We start from the raw sequence: 20,760 nt of genomic DNA on the forward strand, positions 1-20,760 counted from the left end.
CAAGAGCTAAGTCTTCAACCTCTGCATTGGCTAGTGGTGTTCCTGTAGAGGATATTTGCAGAGCCGCAACTTGGTCTTCCCTCCACACTTTCGCGAAGCATTACTGCTTGGATTCCGAGGTGAGGAGGGACGGCCACTTCGCGCGCTCTGTCCTCCAGGATTTCCTGGTTTAGAAGAGTGGACACCCTCCTCCGGGAGTGGGGACTGCTGTGGGACCCACACGGCAGATGTATCTATCAGAAGAACAAGTTACTTACCTTCGGTAACGCTTTTTCTGGTAGATACAATACTATACTTTTCCACGAAAAAATTGAATTTTGCCACTATTGCGAGCAATGGGCATAAGATCTTGTCGCCCGGCATTCATGGCTCTGCAATCCCTTGAGACCAGTCACATAGCGAAGTGCGTAGCTAACTTTTTAAAATCTAGCATTAAATATCGCCGTAATTTTGAGTAATTATAATTACTTGTTATTCTTGAAACTGCTGCTTTTCCTTTTAAATGTTTTTCTTTTTATGATTGATTTGTGTGTAAAAAGTTATATTTTTATCTCTTTTGTACTTTTTATGGTTGCAATAATGAGTGGTAACCGAATAAAAGTTTATGAAACGAAACAAAACTTGTTCTTCTCCACCTCTCCTTGTACCCTCCGCTCCCTCTCCCTCTCAGGACAGACCTCCTCTCGCAATCGCAGGGGCAGGTTCTACACCCCCACCTCCAGAGCATACACCTTCATGCCTGGAAATTGAACGGGGCAACCTGAATTATTTTTCTCTCCCACCTGATGTGGTGGACGTTATTTTGTCTGCCAGGTGTCTCTCCACCAAGTCTATCTATTCCTATAGGTGGTCCACATTTGTCATTTGGTGTGGGGAGAAATCCATTGAACCTTTGAGGGCTCGTTTATCCAACATCCTTCAGTTTGCTCTCTCTTTATCCCAGCAGGGCTTTGCTGTGGCTACTGTGAAGGGCTATTTATCAGCTTTGCCGGCGTTTATTTGCTTGCCGGATCAGCCGTCTTTGTTCAAGTCGCCCATTGTGTTAAGGTTCATTAAGGGCCTTACTAACAAGTTTCCGCCCACTCCCTTTATTGTACCTCAATGGGACTTAAATCTTGTTTTACCCTACTTGATGGGTTCTCCCTTTGAGCCCATGCACAAGTGTCCCTTGAGACTATTGTCTTTTAAAACAGTATTTCTTGTTGCCATTACCTCGGCGAGGAGGGTAAGTGAGCTTCAAGCTCTGAGTTCGAAACCCCCTTTCTTGACCATTCATGCTGATAGAATGGTACCTAGGACCAGGGCTGCTTTTCTGCCTAAGGTGGTAACTCCCTTCCATCTGGGGCAATCCATTACCCTTCCTACCTTCTATCATCCCCCTCACCCTTCCAAGAAGGAGGAGCGGCTTCACCGCTTGGACCTTAAAATGGCGGTGAGTTTTTACTTCGATAGGACTAAAGACTTTCGTGTGGATGACCAGCTCTTCGTGGGCTCATTGGCTGCAGGAAAGGCAGAGCGGTGCACAAGCGTACCCTTTCCAGGTGGATTATCTTGTGCATTAAGATTTGTTACTCTTTGGCCAGTAAGGATCCTCCAGAGGGTATAAGAGATCACTCTACCAGAGCAAAGTCTTCTACATCTGCCTTATATAGAGGTATTCCTGTGGAGGACATTTGTAGAGCGGCAACTTTGATCTCCCTCCACACTTTTGCTAAGTATTACTGCTTAGATTCCAAAGTGAGGAGGGCCGGACACTTTGCGAGTTCAGTCCTACAGGACTTTTTGGTATAGAAGGGTGGACACCCTCCTCCGAGCGTGGGGACTGCTGTGGGACTCTATTCACAAGGTGAGGAATCTACTGGCAGATGTATCCATCAGAAGAACAAGTTACCTACCTTTGCTAATGCTTTTTCTGGTGGATACTGTATCTGCCTGTGGATTCCTCACTGACCCACCCGCCTCCCCGTTTGTCCACCCTTGTATACCTGCAATGGTGATAATTTCTATATGCTACTTTTAATGGAAGTGTATCATACTTTTTGCGTTAATGCATTGATTTCACACTGTGTGTGTTGGTTTGAATACTGTGTACTGTGTATCCTGTATATATTTGTGTCGGTCCGTCCGTGTGCCTCGAAGGCACAGAAAAAAGGGCAGACTGACGTCATCACGCCTACGAGGCTCTCTTATGGCTCCGGTGACGTCAGCGGAGCCGCGAGCAGAGCCATGCTTCTGTGATGTCGTCCTCGTCAGCGTGGAGAGCTACAAAAAACTTCAGAATGCTGCTGGCGCAGGGGATATTCACAAGGTGAGGAATCCACAGGCAGATACTATATCCACCAGAAAAAGCGTTACAGAAGGTATGTAACTTGTTCTTTGATAACTGTGTGACAAACTTTTTTTTAATTTCAGGTAAAGGATCTCTTCTTCTTTCTCTTTCTGTTGGCTATTTGGATAGTGTCATTTGGGGTATCTAAGCATGCGATCCGTGTGCACAATGAGCAACGGTTGGGCTGGATTTTCCGAAGTACGATATATGAGCCTTACCTCATACTCTTTGGGCAGATACCTGCTGATGTGGACAGTAAGGAACAACTTTGTTTTTATGTCACGTGCTATAATTCTTTCTAGTTCACCTTCTGGAATTCCTACACACCCCCTGGGACATCGGCAATGGTGCTTTAAGCCTGTTGAAAAAGTATTGTTATTTCAAAAAGATGATGCCATACAGAGTCATTAACACTCACTCTATGGAGGAAAATATTATCAGTGTGCTTTGGTGGTCTGTGGGAATTCTCAAAGTGTCTTATGTTTGTTGTGCCTGTCACATTACATTACAGGGAAGTTTAGGAACAACAGCAAAGCAATTCTTAATGTGAAGATTGGTGTTGTACATATGAGGAAACTTACTATTACCTGCTCAGCTAATAATGTTTACATTTATTCACATATTAAAAGCAAATATTTGAATAGAGTGGACAACTTTAAAGCATATCACCTCTGAAGAATATCACTGGTATGCTCACTGAGTTAGAATAAGTTACCTAATTTACTGAAAGTTATATGTGTTAAACCAGTGTTTCTTTTGTCAGTTAAACGTGAAACAATTATATGTTGTATGAACTACACATTAGACATTGATCACTGATAGTGAGGTAGGATCAATGCAATAAATTATATCCTAAAAAGATTTGTAAAATATAGATTAACTGTGTCTGAGTTAATCCTACAGTTGTCCAAAGACCATTACGGTACATTTAGATGTTATTAGTTACAGTCACTTTGTTTTTAGAAAGTCCCAGTAAACTTTTAACTTCATTTGGACTTTTGATTAGCAACAAACTTAACATCATCACTAAATATTTGTTTGGCTAACTGAAAAGTCATATTTGCTTGATTTCCAGATCCTCTTTTTAAGAATTCTTAGAATTTGTAAATCAATAAATATAAAATTGTAGCTGTGCTAACGTAAAAGAAAATTTATAGACATGTATACAAATTGGTGTCCAACTTGGTTACTCTGCTATTGGATTAATATCTAGGTATGTTGATGCCTTCTCCCAGACTACACACCCCGTGGGATTGGCACATTTACCATATTTTCATTTTACTGTTTGATTCCACAGCTTGCAAAATAAAATGCATGTGTGCAGAGTGTGTGTTGGACCTGGCCTCGTGGCGTGGTTCCCCCCGTTCCTCAGCACCCCCTTAGCGTAGCCCTGCACCCAGAGTCCCCTGGTCGTCCTGCTCCCTGTACTCCCAAACCCCATAATCAACGACCAGCCCCACAAGGCCCGGCAGCCAGTTTCCTTCCCCGAGACCCCTGACTCCCTGGGCCTAGCATGACCCCGTCCCCAGCGAAACTTAGACTCCAAAGCGCGCCAGTCCCAGCTGGGGGGTAAAGGGCATCCCGAGTGAGATAAGCCAGGGAGTTTCGATGGCACCTCCGGCCTCCCCTGAGAGACTGGTTTCTGTCACACCTTTGGCCCTCCCCTGTGGGCCAGTTTCGAATGCACCTCTGGCCTCCCCGAGTGCTGGCTCCAGACCCTGCTGGGCGTCTGGGAATTCCCGGACGCATACTCAAAGGATGAAAGAGCCAACCGCCGGACCTCTCCAACAGCCAGCCCCCAAGGCCTGAGACCTCCGCCTGCGAGGGTCCGGACATAAAAGGGCCACTGGACTATTTCAAGGCCCGCACCACCACTAGCGAGTAGTTGTATCCTGGACAAGAAAGCCCTGCTGATCTGATCGCGGCTGACCCTTGGGAGAACTGAACCTGTGAATCCTTGACCCCTGCTGACGCTGTCGCGGCTCCTGCTCGTAACACGGAACTTGACCATCGGAGCCCTGCTGACGCTGTCGCGGCTCATCCTTGCCAAGACCGAACTAAGACCTCCGAGCCCTGCTGACGCAGCTCATCCTTGCAAAGACCGAACTAAGACCTCCGAGCCCTGCTGATGCTGTCGCGGCTCATCCTTGCTAAGACCGAACTAAGACCTCCGAGCCCTGCTGACGCTGTCGCGGCTCCTCAAGAACATCTCCGGATCGAGCCCTGCTGACCTCGTCGCGGCTCGAGGAGTACTCTGGTCCTGCTAGACCATCGACGCTACCAACACGACCTGAGTCGACTTGAAGTGAGTGAAGCAGCCAGTACGACTATCATCTTCCGTATCCCCCAGCTCGAGGATTGAGAGCTGCGCGCAGGGTACGCTTTGTATTGGCCTAAAGACTGAGACTGTCCCGCTTCCCTCTTCCCGAATCCCCAAAGACTTTCCGATCCCTCGATCGCTTGTAAATAAGAGTGCTAATTTCTTCTTACTGTTTGATGAAGAACTTGTTACTGAAAACCTACGGTGTGGTGTCCGTTCGTAAGTGTGGTGTGAGCTCAGTGGGTACGATTCTAGACTCGAAGTCCCCCCGGTGGGGACCTCACGATAAGACTCGGCAATATTTATGGGAGAGGTGGGTCCCCGGGTGGTCGGGTGAGCATAACCTGGCCCTCTGAGATCGCCCCTTCTAACAGTGTGATATACAAATCCGAAAGAGACTGTAGTTATAGATTCCTTACCTTTAGAATTACCCCCAGGCGTTAGACTGGATCTCGAGATTTTTTCTTTAGTAGTACCCCTGCACATCGGTTGTGGTGTCGGTCAACTCCGGGCCTGTTGTTGGTATCGTGTTGGCTGGGATGGCGTCGCAGACGCAGTCCCTGCGCTCTGACGTCAGTTCTTTCTTTTTCCGTGCCAGCCCTGCACAGATCCAGGGAGAGCTGGCCCCTTAGTCATTTTATGACCAGCTTTTTTTCGACTTTGTTGACATCTTTTTGAGTCTTTCGACCCCTGATGCATGAGGGATGTCACATCACTGAACTGGATTCAAGCCATGCGTGGCCTGTAACCACCTGATGTTAGTTACGGACCCCCACCTCCTGTGCCTCTGGTGTCCGGAGCGCGGCCAGGAACCGAAGTCGTGCTCCAACTGCCGGGCCATGAATTCGAAGTTTTTGAGGGAGCAGTCCTGAATGCTCTTGGAGGTCTGGCATCGTTTGAGGTCTGGGTCGAGAGGAAGGTCTTGGGACCAGTCACAGAGCCACCATCACCATTCATCATCTACGTTTTTGGACTCCTCGGGTAAGTCAAAGCACGAGAAGGAAGCAAAGAAGCACCGTCGCTCTTCGCCTTCTCCTCGTCCATCGAGAGACGTGACACGGACCTGGAGCGTCATTGCTCTCCAGCTCCTTCTTCAGAGCCTGCTTATGGGACGGCTCCCTGCTTTCCTCCTATTCCCGTAGCCGGAGTGTCCCCTGCCCAGCTTCAAGCTTTCTACGAAGCGCTTCACGGCATCTTTGGGCAGCCCGACTCCACTGGTGCGCCTTCGGCCCCCGCAGACTCAGCTGTGGGCGCTGGGCTTTCGATGCGGCTGGCTTCAGCCCTGGTGCGAGAAGGCCCCAGAGGATCCAGGCCTGGATCTGTTTTGAAGCCGGTTGACCTCACGGTACCGTCCCCAATGCCAATTCCAGTGACGACGCCCCCAGTGCCAGTTGCACCCTTGCCTGGTGCCGACCCTAGCCTCACCCCTGACTTGAATACAGTGACGAACCGACGGCACTCGACGTTGGTACCGGTGCCAGAAGGTACATTTATACCTCTGGTCATTCCTGGTGTTCTTTTCAAACCTGAGTGGCGACCAGCGGAGGGTGAGGAGGGCTGGGAGGGGTCTGTGGACCCTTTGGCTGACCATCTTGACGAGCCGGACTGGCGAGCGGAACTAGGTAATGTCAGTGGTTTGGATACCTCCCCAGACCTTGGCATGCTCCTAATCCCCTACCATGTCTATGGAGGAAGGCGCTTAATACGCAGTGGTGTTGCATAGGGCTGCTGAGGCCTTGGGCCTGGAGCTTCCTATGGTGGCAGTCACGACTAACCTCATGACAGAGGTGCTTCAACCGGCAGCGGCCTTGTCGGAGCCCCTTCTGCCTTTTAATGAAGCCCTCACTGACGCCCTTTCTGGGCACTTGGTTCAAGCACAGCACAGGGGGCTCCTGTGTACAGGATGATTGCTCGATGCCACCACCCCTCCCCAGGTGACCCACTTTTCCTTTCCCAATACCCGACCCCCTAGAGATTGGTGGCCCAAGCCTCGTCCTCTAAGGGTGAATGCCCTACTGCTCCCCCAGATAGAGAATCCAAGAAGCTCAACCACCTTGGGAAGAAGATATTGTCTTTTGCCAGCTTAGCGCTGATGTGAACAGCGCATGCCTCTTGGGTCGTTATACCCATACAGTGTGGGATTTGGTTGCGCAAGTGCTACCACAGTGTCCGGAGGAGGCCTGGGCCATTCACACCTGTGAAGTGGCAGAGGGTAGGGACTCAGCTAATTTCACCATTAGATGTAAGCTGTATACCTCCAACTCTATGGGCAGAACAGTTTCAACGTCAGTAGCCTTGAGGCGCTACGTCTCGTTGAGGATATCTGGTTTCTCTGGAGATGTCCAATCCACCCTTCTGGCCCTTTGATGGCCGTCACCTGTTCATTGACAAGGCAGACTCCGCCTCGAGCTCTTCAAGGATTCTAGGGCTACGGCCAGATCCTTGGGCCCCGTGGCTACCTCCCACCCCACACAGTTAGCCTTCCCTCCTTTTATGGGTACAGAAGGGGTGCCCCACCACGTTTGACCTTGTCAAGTCACCAGGTCACTCAAGCTGTCCAGCCTATGCGTGGCCCCAACCCTGGGACCCATCGACCTGGGTCTGGGGGCCAGCGGGTGGACCAGTCCACCCATAACCCGCCTGCAGCAGCCTCCAAACCCTCCTAATCCAGACTTTCAGGGCCACCAGAGGCCAGTGGGCGGCAGGGTTCATCATCACTTCCCCCACTGGCAAAACATCACATCGGACATGTGGGTTTGGCAGTGTTGCAGGGATTCCGTTCTCCTACAGAACTATGCATAGAGACTTGGAACCTCAGTGAATTAGGGTGTCCCAAAACTCACCTTAGTACCCAAAATCCCCTACCAGACCAGCTACAGTGTCTCATTGGTCATTAAAAACTCCCAATGCTCAGACAAACCAGAACATGGACTTAGTACACCTCAGGTAACGTCGAACAGATGAACACTCTTTCGTTATACAATCGTTTCAATTGAGAACAAGGAGTAAATGAGGACGCATGCATATTTGAAATGTTTATTTACTAATGCAGCGTTCTCAAGCGCAGTATCTTAGATAATACAAGCAAACATATTATAAGAAGCAAAGTAATCAGCATAGTTACTAGTCCACAGAATGCAAAAGGTGACAACATGCTAAAATGCTGAAATGAATAGGGTTAAACAACACCTAACTCTCATCCTCCCTATCTAGTATATTATATAATATCTAAGAAGATCTCATTGGGTTTTAGCAGGGCGGCCCCATACCTCAAGATCCTAGTGGTAAGGGATCACATCATCTCCACCAGCTCTCTGCATGCGAAGCACCATCAAGTATGTCCGGGTGCTCTGTGTGAAGCAATATAAAAACGTGCCTAAAGCCAGAATTTGGCTGCCGCTGCATGTATGTTATGTCTAGGAAGGTGCGAAGATCAGACCTCACAACAACCACTGTGTCGAGTTATCCTTGTAGGCTTCAGCACTCACTGTACAGACACAGCTCACTAAGCAAAGCTGATATCAGAGTAATAACATATTATTCTCGTGTGAATCAAAACGCCCTACTAGGCTCAAAGCTAAAACAACAGTTATGTGTCGTGTGCAGAAGCAGCAGAAAGGTAAAATGGCGTTTAAACTTCTAATAAGCTCATGCTAACTTAACAAGGCATACAGGCAAAGCGTATCTATATGACATCCCCCCATGATCCGAGCACGGATAAGACATAATAAGATAAGGGGCACATTTTTGAATTGCAGAGTTCAAGAACGATAGCCAGTCCAAATTTGAGGAAGTGAGAAAAAATATTTTCTGCACCCGAAAAACCAAAATCTCACCTTCTTGACAATTTAGCGTTCAATTTGAGCTAAGTCAATAGGTCTGTGACATGAAAATTTATTGATAATTTCAGAAAAAATATATCGAAAAAAGTTCCATGTCAACAAAGGCCTCGAGAGGTCTTAGCCCAGGACCGAATATACAAAATAAGCAGCAACAGCTTCCAAAAGGAAGTCACTGTTATCATCCGAAAATAATTCAGCCATCCAATTCAATAGCGGGAAAGAACATTCATGCTCTTCAATTACCGGAGCCTCTAGCACCATCAGAGGACAACTCTGTGGGTTCTCAATGAAGCTGTGTGCCAACAAATCTTGCGCTGCTGCAAATATATTCCAATGACCCAGTACTCCATGCATCGCTACCTAGGCCATAATCCCGTCGTCGGAACAAAGCAACTCATGAGTAACTAAGGGACTCATGATATGATTGAAATCCACGTCAGGAGAAACCATCTTGCAGAGACACAAATCCAGGGCCCAGTCGAAATCGCAGCTCAGGCAATGAATGACAGGCTGGACACATGTAAAATAGGAAAATCGAAACGATTATCCATACGCTGCGCTTTTAGGTTGCGAGCAGCAGCGTGCCATAGTATTCAAGCATCCTGTTGCAAAACAGTACCAGTCGCGACTGATCGTCTTGAAACACAGGACGGGCATCCATTTTTAATAAAATAAAATAGCACCAGAACGCCTGCCGCCAGTGCCAGAATAACGGGGAATCCACCAAATAGGCTGGAAAAGATTGAATGGAAGAAAGCAGGAATTACTCCAAATATCTTTTCAAATGAAGTCACAAGACCGCTGCTAACTATTTTAAAAAAATGTGCAAGGCCCGATGTGGAGGATGCGTTAAAGATTGTATGAATCAGTTCACTGAAATGCAATGGTAGGTCAGTATTTAATAAAGCCAGCACCTCTGTGCAGGTGTTGGCTACGTGAAGGACAAATGTTTCACGAGCTGAAGTCAGGGCAACTTCTTTTTGTGACAATAGGGCTCTTATTCTACACATTCCATTGAACTCTGCAACTCTGCCTGCAAGGTTGGAATTCTCGGCCAGATGGAAACATCCGAGTTCCCATGCGGGGGTGGATACAAAACATTTTTACAGCAAACCACACGTTCACTGACTGTAACCACATAAGCGATGCCTTTTATTAACCCACAACAATCTTCATTATTTAAAAGTAAATAGCTGCCGTTTGGCAGTAACATGAATGTGGGGACGATTGCGGGAACGGGAGTACCTTTCAAAACACAGGCTAAATTAGGCCGTTCTTGGTTGCAAGAGCCGTGTAATTGGATATGTCTACACATTAATGAGTGATCTGGTGTTTCTGTGCACTCTTCTCCTTTGAGATAAACTTCCCTCTCTTCTCTAAGGCATCTGTATGTAAAAGGAAGCGACCAGGCTTCATGGAGATATGAACTACCCAGGGGCTCGTATCTACCAATGGCAAAATATTGCATACAATTTGTAAATTTAAATAAAGCAAATGGTAAAGTAATTAACACGTGGATAAGCCACGTTGCAGCAGTGGCCTCTGCCACAGAGAACGGTAAAGACTCCAATCTTTCAATGTGTAACATGGAAAAAGATGCATCTCTCATTGAAAGCAAACGCTGCTTGTCAGTCAAATTAAAAGGGGCAAAGAGAGAGGAGACATTCATGTAATTCCAAGGCACTTTTCCGGCCTTAAGTGTTTGCAGGGTCCATGCAAACTGCATAATGGAACGCAATTGATTTTGACCATGGTACAATACAGACACCTCATCCTGCACAATTTCAACAACAGATGACACAATATTATCCAATGTGTAAATATGAGAAGAAAGCGTGTTAATGCTGTTATCTACAACTGCAAGCACTTTTTCTAAGTTAGCTCGATCAATAGCTCTAAGGCGGGTAGCCGCCTCAATCTTTGATGTTTTCCAGATTTCATTATAAATCGCATATATCCATCTTTTCGATCTACCACTAGCCGGGCCTTTTATGAAATCATTTAAATCAACATCATCAGTCAGCTTAGATAGATGCAGTTTACCTGATGCCAAGGTAGAATGTTTGAGCCAATTCTGACATAATTTGCCTACTGAATAAGTGGTGACAGAATGGCCAGTCTCAAAACGGGGATCGGTCCTGACTTGTGTAAATCCATCAGCTAAACCCAGAAAATGACGTTGGCATGAATCAGCACCTCTGTGCCACATCAGCCAACCTTTGGGATCCAAACTGGATATGTTAAAGGACGAATTTTGCAATAGAGCTTGCAATTCCCTAATGGAAAATTGTGTAATATTACTCCAACAAGAATATTCTTCCAAATCAGGGACGGAAGGAGTATTTAATCTTTTAGAAGTAGCCAATCCAAAGCATGTTGTTTGAGAAATGGTAGAATTAAAAAACAACATATGATTTGGGATGAGACATGCACGGTGCAAAGCCTCAGTGCCTTGTACCTGCCAACTTTTAGAACCCCAAACAGATTTAAGGTCAATGGTTTCCTTCCACAACTCGTAGCCTCCAACAGCTAGCTGGTCTAGAAAGGACTTCGAGTACAATAACTTAGTATCGGTAAGTCTAACCTTGGACATGGACTTTTCTGTCATTTTAAAATAAAATGAAGCGGGATTGGACTGATTGAAGTCAGTAAAATAAGTGTACTTTTTCAAAAAAGTACTCGAACTGCCTTGTAAAGGAGCTGGGCAATGCTCCCACTGTGTATAATTTACAGTACTCCTTCTGGAATTAGTTTTATGTAAGTAATGGTTGCCAAAATGTTGGAAGCAAAATAAATCACCATAATTAGCAGATTCTAAGTCCAAATCTTCAGCATCAAAGGCAGAATAATATTTCAAATCAGAAAACAATGCCTCTACGGCCTGAACATCCCAATCATCAGAACGTATGTTTTGTTTCACCACATCCCCCATGTTTACTCTAAGCATATTAGGGACATTAACAACCTCAGTAGGGCCATGGATTTGAAATGTAACAGCATCCCATACAATCCCATCAAGGACAGGCCACGCAGTGATGTTATCAAAAGCCAAGTCTCTCTTCAGTCTGTGTGCTGAATGCGATGAGGAAAGGGGTGCCAAAGTTCCATTTAGATGTCGAATGCATGTTCTCTCTTCGACATAGTGTCCATTGACGATTCGGAAAAAATAAAACACAAAACCAATTGACATAAAAAGGTAATTTGAAAAAAGTACCAACCAAATATATGTCCACGGGGGAATCAAAAAATGTTTCTTAAATAAACTTGTTTAAACCGCAAAACGTGAGGGCTTTCCTGAGGCATGTGAAACAGTGTCAAATGAAAATCTGGATTCTGTGGCCAAACGAGTTTGCAAATCAGGCATTGATAAGTCAGTTGGGTAAGTCTAGGTAATTTCATCAAGTTGAGTACCAGGCAATGTACTCAATAAAGGGCTAGAAATAGCAGGCATCTCGATGGCCACCTCTGTTTCTGGATTCGATACAGAATTCCTCACAATCGACGGAGAGGAGACTGCCGGTGTCATACTAAGAAGAATCGGCCACTCTGTGTATCTTGACATTGTCAATTGAGATATACCTGTTTTCCTTACGACATGGAAGTGGTCGCAAAATGACTGTTCTTATGCCCTTCACACCAAGCACAGGAACTGGCGCACGGTAAGAGGGACCAAACTCTTTCTTGTTTTCGATCTTCTCCCAAACCAATTCACCAACTTGGGGTAGCCCGCCAACTAATGGGATCTGCAACGCATCATCCGAAGGGGAGGGCAAATGTTCCTTTGCAACACTGTCCCTCGTCTTTTGTAGAGTCTGTAAAACAGTGCAATGTTCATCTACGTCAAAGGAGGTAGCGCCAGCTACCGAGTCTAGACCGCCAAGGTCCGGTACATACATCTTGATACCAAAGAGCATTTCGTATGGGGTCCGCCCACCCAGAGACCTTCTAGGGAGAATATTAAGAGCACGCTGCACGCCATTGAGATGGGCCAGCCAGTTCCTGCAAGTGCCTATAACTCGAGCTGTCAGTGATTGCTTTAAGTAACAACAACAAAAGAGTGTTCCTGTTCTGGTTCAGGTGGAAAAAGGGCACAGAGCACAAGGAAACAACAAAGCCCAATAGGTTTGTTAGGAAAGCCCTCACTCACCGACCTGGTCGGTGACTTGCTTCATCATCGGGCCCCACCGGGTGTGACCGAATGTCACCCCGGTGTGCTTCGACGCCAGAGTTACTGCGGAGCTGGTTTTCGTGATGGGAGGGCTATGTGGAAAATTACGTGAATAGTGTCAAGTGGTGAGATTAAAATTGCCTTGTATGTGTCAAAAATTTAATTTTAATCAAAGACCATCAAGGGCAAGGTTAAAAAATGTGTAGGTGAGTAGAGCCAACTAATTGGATGGTCTTACTCCCTCTAGCATTAAGTGAATATGTGAATGGTCGACATGGACATGTTTCAGCCGGTGTGGTATCATTAACCTGGCATTCGTCAGGACCTATGGTGTTAAACCTCGGCGGTATGGGCACTCTAAGGCCCACCCTACCAGAGGGCTTGAAAGTTAAAAGATCTGTGAAGTGCACAAAAACACAGAGGCGGGCTTCACCACCCGAAGGTAGGACGCACACACCTCCAGCCTCTAAAATTTAGAGACTAAAAATAAAAAGGCACCTGTGAAGGTAAGAAAACACAGACAACACAAGACAAAAGAAACATAATTAGAATATTTTGTCAATTGATTTAGCCAGATTCAGTCTATTTCTAGTGCTCATAGTGCCAGGGTGCACCACTCATGCAGAATAGCAGAGGTGCGTGGCTCTGCCGTTGGCTGAGGCTACACGATAAGTCATATTGTTAATATGGTGGCACTGTCAAAGTAGATTGCCAATTTTGCAAAATCTAACTGTGTAAGTGCACAGGGGAGGGTATTGATACGTGAAATGAGGGCGAAATGGCAGTGAAAATAAACACGCAACATTCTGTCACTCATCGATCAATGGGCCAAATGGCCAGTGGCCAGTCAGCAATGAAGCAGTCAAGAAGTGGCGAGAAAGAGGGAGGGTCTCACTTCACCAGGGATGAAAATCCACCCCATAGACCGCGGGAGGGAGGGGACGGCGCATTTGGCACATCCTGCAAAGCAAAACAGAGGGAAGAAAAAGGGACACCAAAGCCTGGTCAAGCAGCAGTTAACACTACTTAGCTCTGAATGGTTTCTCAGCCGGACTCGTACTCACGCCCACGGCGTCCGTCTCCTGCAGATAAGCCTACACGCCCTCAGGACCGGGTCTCGTCGATCCGGTTGGGAAGGGTGAAGGCGGTTATATGCGTTGCCGGTGAGGAAAAAGGCGCGACACCACTTCCGGGAGTTTCAGCCTTCCTACCACGCATGCGTTGAGGATGTACTCCAGGGCTAGACTGCTAGCCTGGTCCGGGCAGGCTACTCACTTCCGGGAATTACGCGCGGATTGAGGCGCATGCGCAGACATGATTTCCTTCGGAATTCGGGATAGTGACACTACTCGTAATGCGCATGCGCAGACGAGGTGAGACTTGAACACGGATGGAAACACAAGAGCGCAATTTGGTGTGCGCGTGAGGGGTATAATCAGAGTCAGTGAAAAGTATAACTGGCTCATGAGTTCAGGATGGGTGTTATCAAGACCAGTGGAGTGGTAAAAACTGATCTAGGAAAGTTAAGAAAGTTAAAGTAACACCGTAGCAGACAAAGGGAGTTGGTGGGAACAGATACAGATCTTGGGATAACAGATATTCATTTCAGTCATTTATTTGAGAACAGAACCCCAAGGAATGTCATCATTAAGGCCATTAGTATGGGTGCCAAGGCGATACACCCAACGCTGTTCCTTTTCAAACAGTCTCTCAGATATATTGGGGCCCCCAACGATTTGTTCAATCACAGTCCATTTCAGGTCGTTGGTGGTGTGATTGGTCTGGAGGAAATGGTCACTCATTCTTGTCGTGGCTTTTTTGCACCTGATATTACTTCTGTGCTCACATATCCGTAGCCTTATTTTACGGGTTGTCATACCCACGTAACGGAGTGGGTATGACAACCCGTAAAATAAGGCTACGGATATGTGAGCACAGAAGTAATATCAGGTGCAAAAAAGCCACGACAAGAATGAGTGACCATTTCCTCCAGACCAATCACACCACCAACGACCTGAAATGGACTGTGATTGAACAAATCGTTGGGGGCCCCAATATATCTGAGAGACTGTTTGAAAAGGAACAGCGTTGGGTGTATCGCCTTGGCACCCATACTAATGGCCTTAATGATGACATTCCTTGGGGTTCTGTTCTCAAATAAATGACTGAAATGAATATCTGTTATCCCAAGATCTGTATCTGTTCCCACCAACTCCCTTTGTCTGCTACGGTGTTACTTTAACTTTCTTAACTTTCCTAGATCAGTTTTTACCACTCCACTGGTCTTGATAACACCCATCCTGAACTCATGAGCCAGTTATACTTTTCACTGACTCTGATTATACCCCTCACGCGCACACCAAATTGCGCTCTTGTGTTTCCATCCGTGTTCAAGTCTCACCTCGTCTGCGCATGCGCATTACGAGTAGTGTCACTATCCCGAATTCCGAAGGAAATCATGTCTGCGCATGCGCCTCAATCCGCGCGTAATTCCCGGAAGTGAGTAGCCTGCCCGGACCAGGCTAGCAGTCTAGCCCTGGAGTACATCCTCAACGCATGCGTGGTAGGAAGGCTGAAACTCCCGGAAGTGGTGTCGCGCCTTTTTCCTCACCGGCAACGCATATAACCGCCTTCACCCTTCCCAACCGGATCGACGAGACCCGGTCCTGAGGGCGTGTAGGCTTATCTGCAGGAGACGGACGCCGTGGGCGTGAGTACGAGTCCGGCTGAGAAACCATTCAGAGCTAAGTAGTGTTAACTGCTGCTTGACCAGGCTTTGGTGTCCCTTTTTCTTCCCTCTGTTTTGCTTTGCAGGATGTGCCAAATGCGCCGTCCCCTCCCTCCCGCGGTCTATGGGGTGGATTTTCATCCCTGGTGAAGTGAGACCCTCCCTCTTTCTCGCCACTTCTTGACTGCTTCATTGCTGACTGGCCACTGGCCATTTGGCCCATTGATCGATGAGTGACAGAATGTTGCGTGTTTATTTTCACTGCCATTTCGCCCTCATTTCACGTATCAATACCCTCCCCTGTGCACTTACACAGTTAGATTTTGCAAAATTGGCAATCTACTTTGACAGTGCCACCATATTAACAATATGACTTATCGTGTAGCCTCAGCCAACGGCAGAGCCACGCACCTCTGCTATTCTGCATGAGTGGTGCACCCTGGCACTATGAGCACTAGAAATAGACTGAATCTGGCTAAATCAATTGACAAAATATTCTAATTATGTTTCTTTTGTCTTGTGTTGTCTGTGTTTTCTTACCTTCACAGGTGCCTTTTTATTTTTAGTCTCTAAATTTTAGAGGCTGGAGGTGTGTGCGTCCTACCTTCGGGTGGTGAAGCCCGCCTCTGTGTTTTTGTGCACTTCACAGATCTTTTAACTTTCAAGCCCTCTGGTAGGGTGGGCCTTAGAGTGCCCATACCGCCGAGGTTTAACACCATAGGTCCTGACGAATGCCAGGTTAATGATACCACACCGGCTGAAACATGTCCATGTCGACCATTCACATATTCACTTAATGCTAGAGGGAGTAAGACCATCCAATTAGTTGGCTCTACTCACCTACACATTTTTTAACCTTGCCCTTGATGGTCTTTGATTAAAATTAAATTTTTGACACATACAAGGCAATTTTAATCTCACCACTTGACACTATTCACGTAATTTTCCACATAGCCCTCCCATCACGAAAACCAGCTCCGCAGTAACTCTGGCGTCGAAGCACACCGGGGTGACATTCGGTCACACCCGGTGGGGCCCGATGATGAAGCAAGTCACCGACCAGGTCGGTGAGTGAGGGCTTTCCTAACAAACCTATTGGGCTTTGTTGTTTCCTTGTGCTCTGTGCCCTTTTTCCACCTGAACCAGAACAGGAACACTCTTTTGTTGTTGTTACATATTATAATTTGGGGACTAAGAGTGTTCACGACTCTCCCTCTCTCTCTTATTGTTTGTAAATAAAAAAGTGATTGCTTTAAGTCACGGTTCATTTGTTCCACTACACTATTACCCTCAGGTCTGTATGGAGATGAAAACTTGACTTGGACCCCCATCGAAATCATGGCATCCTTATACGCCTTAGAGGCGAAAGCCGGACCCTGATCCGAATGGAAGGTACCACAGGCAAAAATCCCTACAAAGACACGCAAATCTCTTACGACAGTCTGTGAATCAGCGCTGCGGTGGGGCCAGACCCAAACAAAGCGTGTGCATGAATCAACTGCGACTAAGATGTACTTATATGCAGTATCAGAAGAAAAAGGACCGCAGTGATCTAAATAAACTCAACCTAGTGGTTTATTAGATATGTACAACTGTGTCTGGGGCAGATGCGCAGCAGTTGAAGGCTTAATCTGCTGGTAAATGTCACATTGAAGGACATACTCGCGCTTTTGTTTGTACAGTCCCCGCCACCAGAAACGCTGTTGCAATTGAGATGCAGTGGCTGAAACGCCCGCATGCGCAGACGCAACACCTTCATGGGCCGCTGAGATCAATGTATTTCTGTGATCCGAGTTGAGAATCAACCTCTCCCCAACGTCAGGAATTTTCACATAAGGAACCTTATCGGGACTTAAGTGGAATGAGTATTTTGAAGGGAACCCCATAGAATATTTACCTCCCTTCTCAGTGGCCGCAACAGCAGCCAAGATATCATCATCAATCTTACTTTTGGACCGTGTAACCGCTGCAACTAAATATGTCGATACTGCTGATTTCGCTGCCTCATCAGCAAGCGAGGTACCAACAGCGTGAACTCCAACACGCTGATGACCGAGAGTATGAATTACAAACACAAGTGGCAATTGCTCTTTAAGCTCAGCCACTCGGACCCAGATCATTTTATGTTTTATTGTGCTACCCTTGGAATCACAAAAGTCATTCTGAATCCAAAAGAACAAGTTCTCATTGTAAGACTGAACACAGTAGTAAGAATCGCTCACAATTAGAGTCGTCACACTAGGATCAGCGTACTCCAATGCAAGCATCAGAGCACGAAGCTCTGCCAATTTTGCGGTGCAGTCCCCGAGAGTCTGAGTGTGCAAGACTCTGGACTTGAACTCATCGTTCACCATGGCACCGATCACAATGGCGCATGCGGAAACGTAGGCGTGTTTAGAGCCAAGCGCAACCTGCATCGAGCCATCAGTGTATATGATGCAATGGAAATCCTCCAAAGGCCGCATAGCCAAAGGAGCAGGATGAACAAATTCATATTACAAAAACTCCTGCGACCGTAGGGAGGCATCAAAAATAAACGTGACACCCGGGGATGTCAATGATGCAGCCCATTGTATCCACCGAGGGTGCAAAGCTTTTGAATTAGGTACACTGGCTTTCGTAACGGCCTCCAAAGCAGGACACCGGGTAACAACCAACATGCGCTTTCCCTGTGACAGAGCACGTTCCTTAAGAATCGCCATCCGTACAGCCGTTAAAACTTTCTCCACAGTGGAAAATCGCATTTCAGCCGAAGTGTACAAGCGTGACTTGTAAGCAATAGGTACTGTGTCTCCTTCGTTAAAAGTCAGGTAAGTGAAGCCCACCGTCCCAGGGATGATTCTTATCACCAGGTTGGTGTGGTTGTCATGAGTCAGTAAGTATTTAGAAGTGAGCAGATCAGCCTGCAAAGATTGCAGAATAGCTAAGGGCTCAGGCAGCCAGCATGATTTGGTAAAAGTAGGTTGTATCAAAGCATACAAAGGCTTGATACGCTGGGCATTTTTCGGAATTTATGTCCTTCCGAAATTTAAAAAACCCAGCAAGGACTGTAATTTTTTCAGAGTTGTAGGAGCGCGCAGTTGTGCGAATTTCTCCAAGAAGTAAGGGGCTAACCCCCGACCTTCATTGTTGACCTCGTAGCCCAGGAACAACACTGTATACTCTGCAATGTGCGACTTTGCAAAGTTGAATTTGTAACCGAAGTCCGCAAAGCTACAAATTAAGCGGTCAACTCGACACAGATGCTCCCAAAGTTCGTCGTCTGTGAGATAAATGTCATCCACATACGAGCATGCATCAGGGTCGATCCTCTCCAAGAGAGAGACTATGCGGGCAGCAAATACCCCAGGACTGTTTTTATAGCCCATAGGTAAACGTCAAAATTGTTTTTGCACACCGCCGCAAGTAAAGGAGGTCCATTGGGAACTTAGACCATCCAAATAGTGGGCATAAAAACCGTTGGAAATGTCAAGCGTGGTCTAAAACCGCTTACGCACAAGACTATCCACTAAGGCAGAGCCGTGAGTATTCTGTACTGCACAGGTACGGCAATGCAAGTTTAAATGCCGGTAATCCAACACCAAACTATATGAACCGTCAGGCTTGGTCACAGTAAAAAGAGGGTTATTCATTGGTGACACACATGTTTCAACGACTCCTTGATATTCCAATTGTTCAAGGATTTCCGCAACGGAAGCCTTAGCTTCACGTCTAATGGGATATTGAGGTTGAGGCTGCGGCTGAGACCGCAAAGGAATCTCGTGGTGCGGGGAAAATGTATCCCACCCACAGTGTGTACGGTACAGAGCCGGCGTGAGAGCCTTAGCCTACTCTCCTGCAAAATTCAGCGCATGCTCCTTCAAGACTGTGCCCGCAAAACTAGGGAGGATTACCTCCTCCCCTCCCGGAGCTACGAGAACAAAAGGTGGGGGCCAGTCAGCCTCGGCTAACAAAATATAAGTAGTCAAATTCATTTCAAAATGTACTTTATCCGGTTTTTGACAAAACAAAACCATAAAAGTTCACGATACACTAAAAATAGTATACCATGCTACCATTAAAAAGCGTAAAAATACATAATACAGGGGAACTCCAATTCATTACATACAATGTACAACTCTTACACTAAAGAAGAGACAAAGTGATAGGTGAATTAACTCTAAAAGGTTATTACAAATCCAAACATTTCCTATACTTCATGGTACATTTTAAAAAGCCTGCCACGTGCGGTATATTTTCTGGGTTCAGCATTAATAAATAGTATAGTGCAGGCCGGGCTTGTACAAAGTTCATCCTTTTTAAAATAGGTTTTAAATAAATGTTTCTAGGGAATTCATAGTATTTACAAAAAAACATAAAGTGAAGCATATCCTGTGGAGACTGAAGGTCGCAGCCACAGGGTGCTAACACCATTCCCTTGTGACAACCCCTAAGGACTGCCAATAAAAGATAGAACAAATTAAACCTGAACCTGATTAAGAGGAAACGATCATATGCTGGTATAGGCCAGAGAAGATATTGCTCCTCCTCAGGTGACATTTTAAGCATAAGGTGGAGACGCACACTTGGCTTCAGTAACTCAGTACCCTCTCTATCCAACTTTTTGCGGGTGATAAATGACTCTTTTATCAGTTTAGGATCTTTAACTGTTGTGCTTTCCGGATTTAGGAAGAGGTCTAATCTGCCCTCCTTACGGAAAGAATCTCTAAGATAACTCAGCCAAGGGATTTTAGACATATTGTCTAGGCTAAGAGATTCTGTTAACAAACTATGTGTTAGTCCTAGATGTTTATTAAGCCACCACTGCATCCCAAACATAAGAGGACGCAAGGATAGAGTGTCACCTAAAAAAGGCGTACCAGTTTCTTCATGTATGGTTAGGTTGGGGTTTCCCTGTGGGACACATAGTAATTTTTTTTTAAATGTGTTTTCCGCTATTTGTAAGCACCCATGATTGCTATAGCCCCAGAGTTCGCTACCGTAGGAAGCTATTGCAATGCTCTTAGACCTGTATACTTTCAGCATGGCTGCCACTGGTCTGTTACCCATTCTTGCTGCAAATTTAAAGAGAGCGGCATTATCCCTAGCTACTTCACCCCTTTTCCTGTTCATACAGGCAACCCAGTTCAGTTTTTGATCTAAAAGTACCCCGAGATAGGAGAATGAGGTGCATGTTGGTACCCTGATACCGTTGACCTTAAATTGGTGTTGTTTTCTAGCGGACTTCCCTACCTGCAATACATAGGATTTAGTGTTATTGATGTGCAGGTCTCGTTTTAACATAAACTCATAGAAGGCATCCAATAATATTTGAAGCCCTTTGGGAGTACGAGCTAACAAAACGGCGTCGTCAGCATATAGTAAGACGGGTAG

General features: G+C 46.2%; 1 protein-coding gene across 7 annotated transcripts in view; it reads left to right on the forward strand.

Annotated features, from left to right (window-relative positions):
* LOC144773616 (transient receptor potential cation channel subfamily M member 2-like) overlaps nucleotides 1-20,760 on the forward strand; it is a 4,189,411-nt gene that overhangs the window by 2,555,013 nt on the left and 1,613,638 nt on the right. For 6 of the 7 annotated variants that reach the window (XR_013600029.1, XR_013600030.1, XM_078658762.1 and 3 more), the window contains one exon: nucleotides 2,413-2,584. The exons of the other annotated variant lie outside the window; for it this stretch is intronic. Coding sequence is in view for 4 of the 6 variants with exons in the window: in XM_078658762.1 (XP_078514888.1) it covers nucleotides 2,413-2,584 (172 nt within the window). In the remaining 2 variants the exon portion in view is untranslated. The remainder of the gene's footprint in view (nucleotides 1-2,412; nucleotides 2,585-20,760) is intronic. 7 annotated transcript variants of the gene reach the window in all.

Source organism: Lissotriton helveticus, chromosome 8 (genome assembly GCF_964261635.1).
Source record: "Lissotriton helveticus chromosome 8, aLisHel1.1, whole genome shotgun sequence".
Taxonomy (NCBI): domain Eukaryota; kingdom Metazoa; phylum Chordata; class Amphibia; order Caudata; family Salamandridae; genus Lissotriton; species Lissotriton helveticus.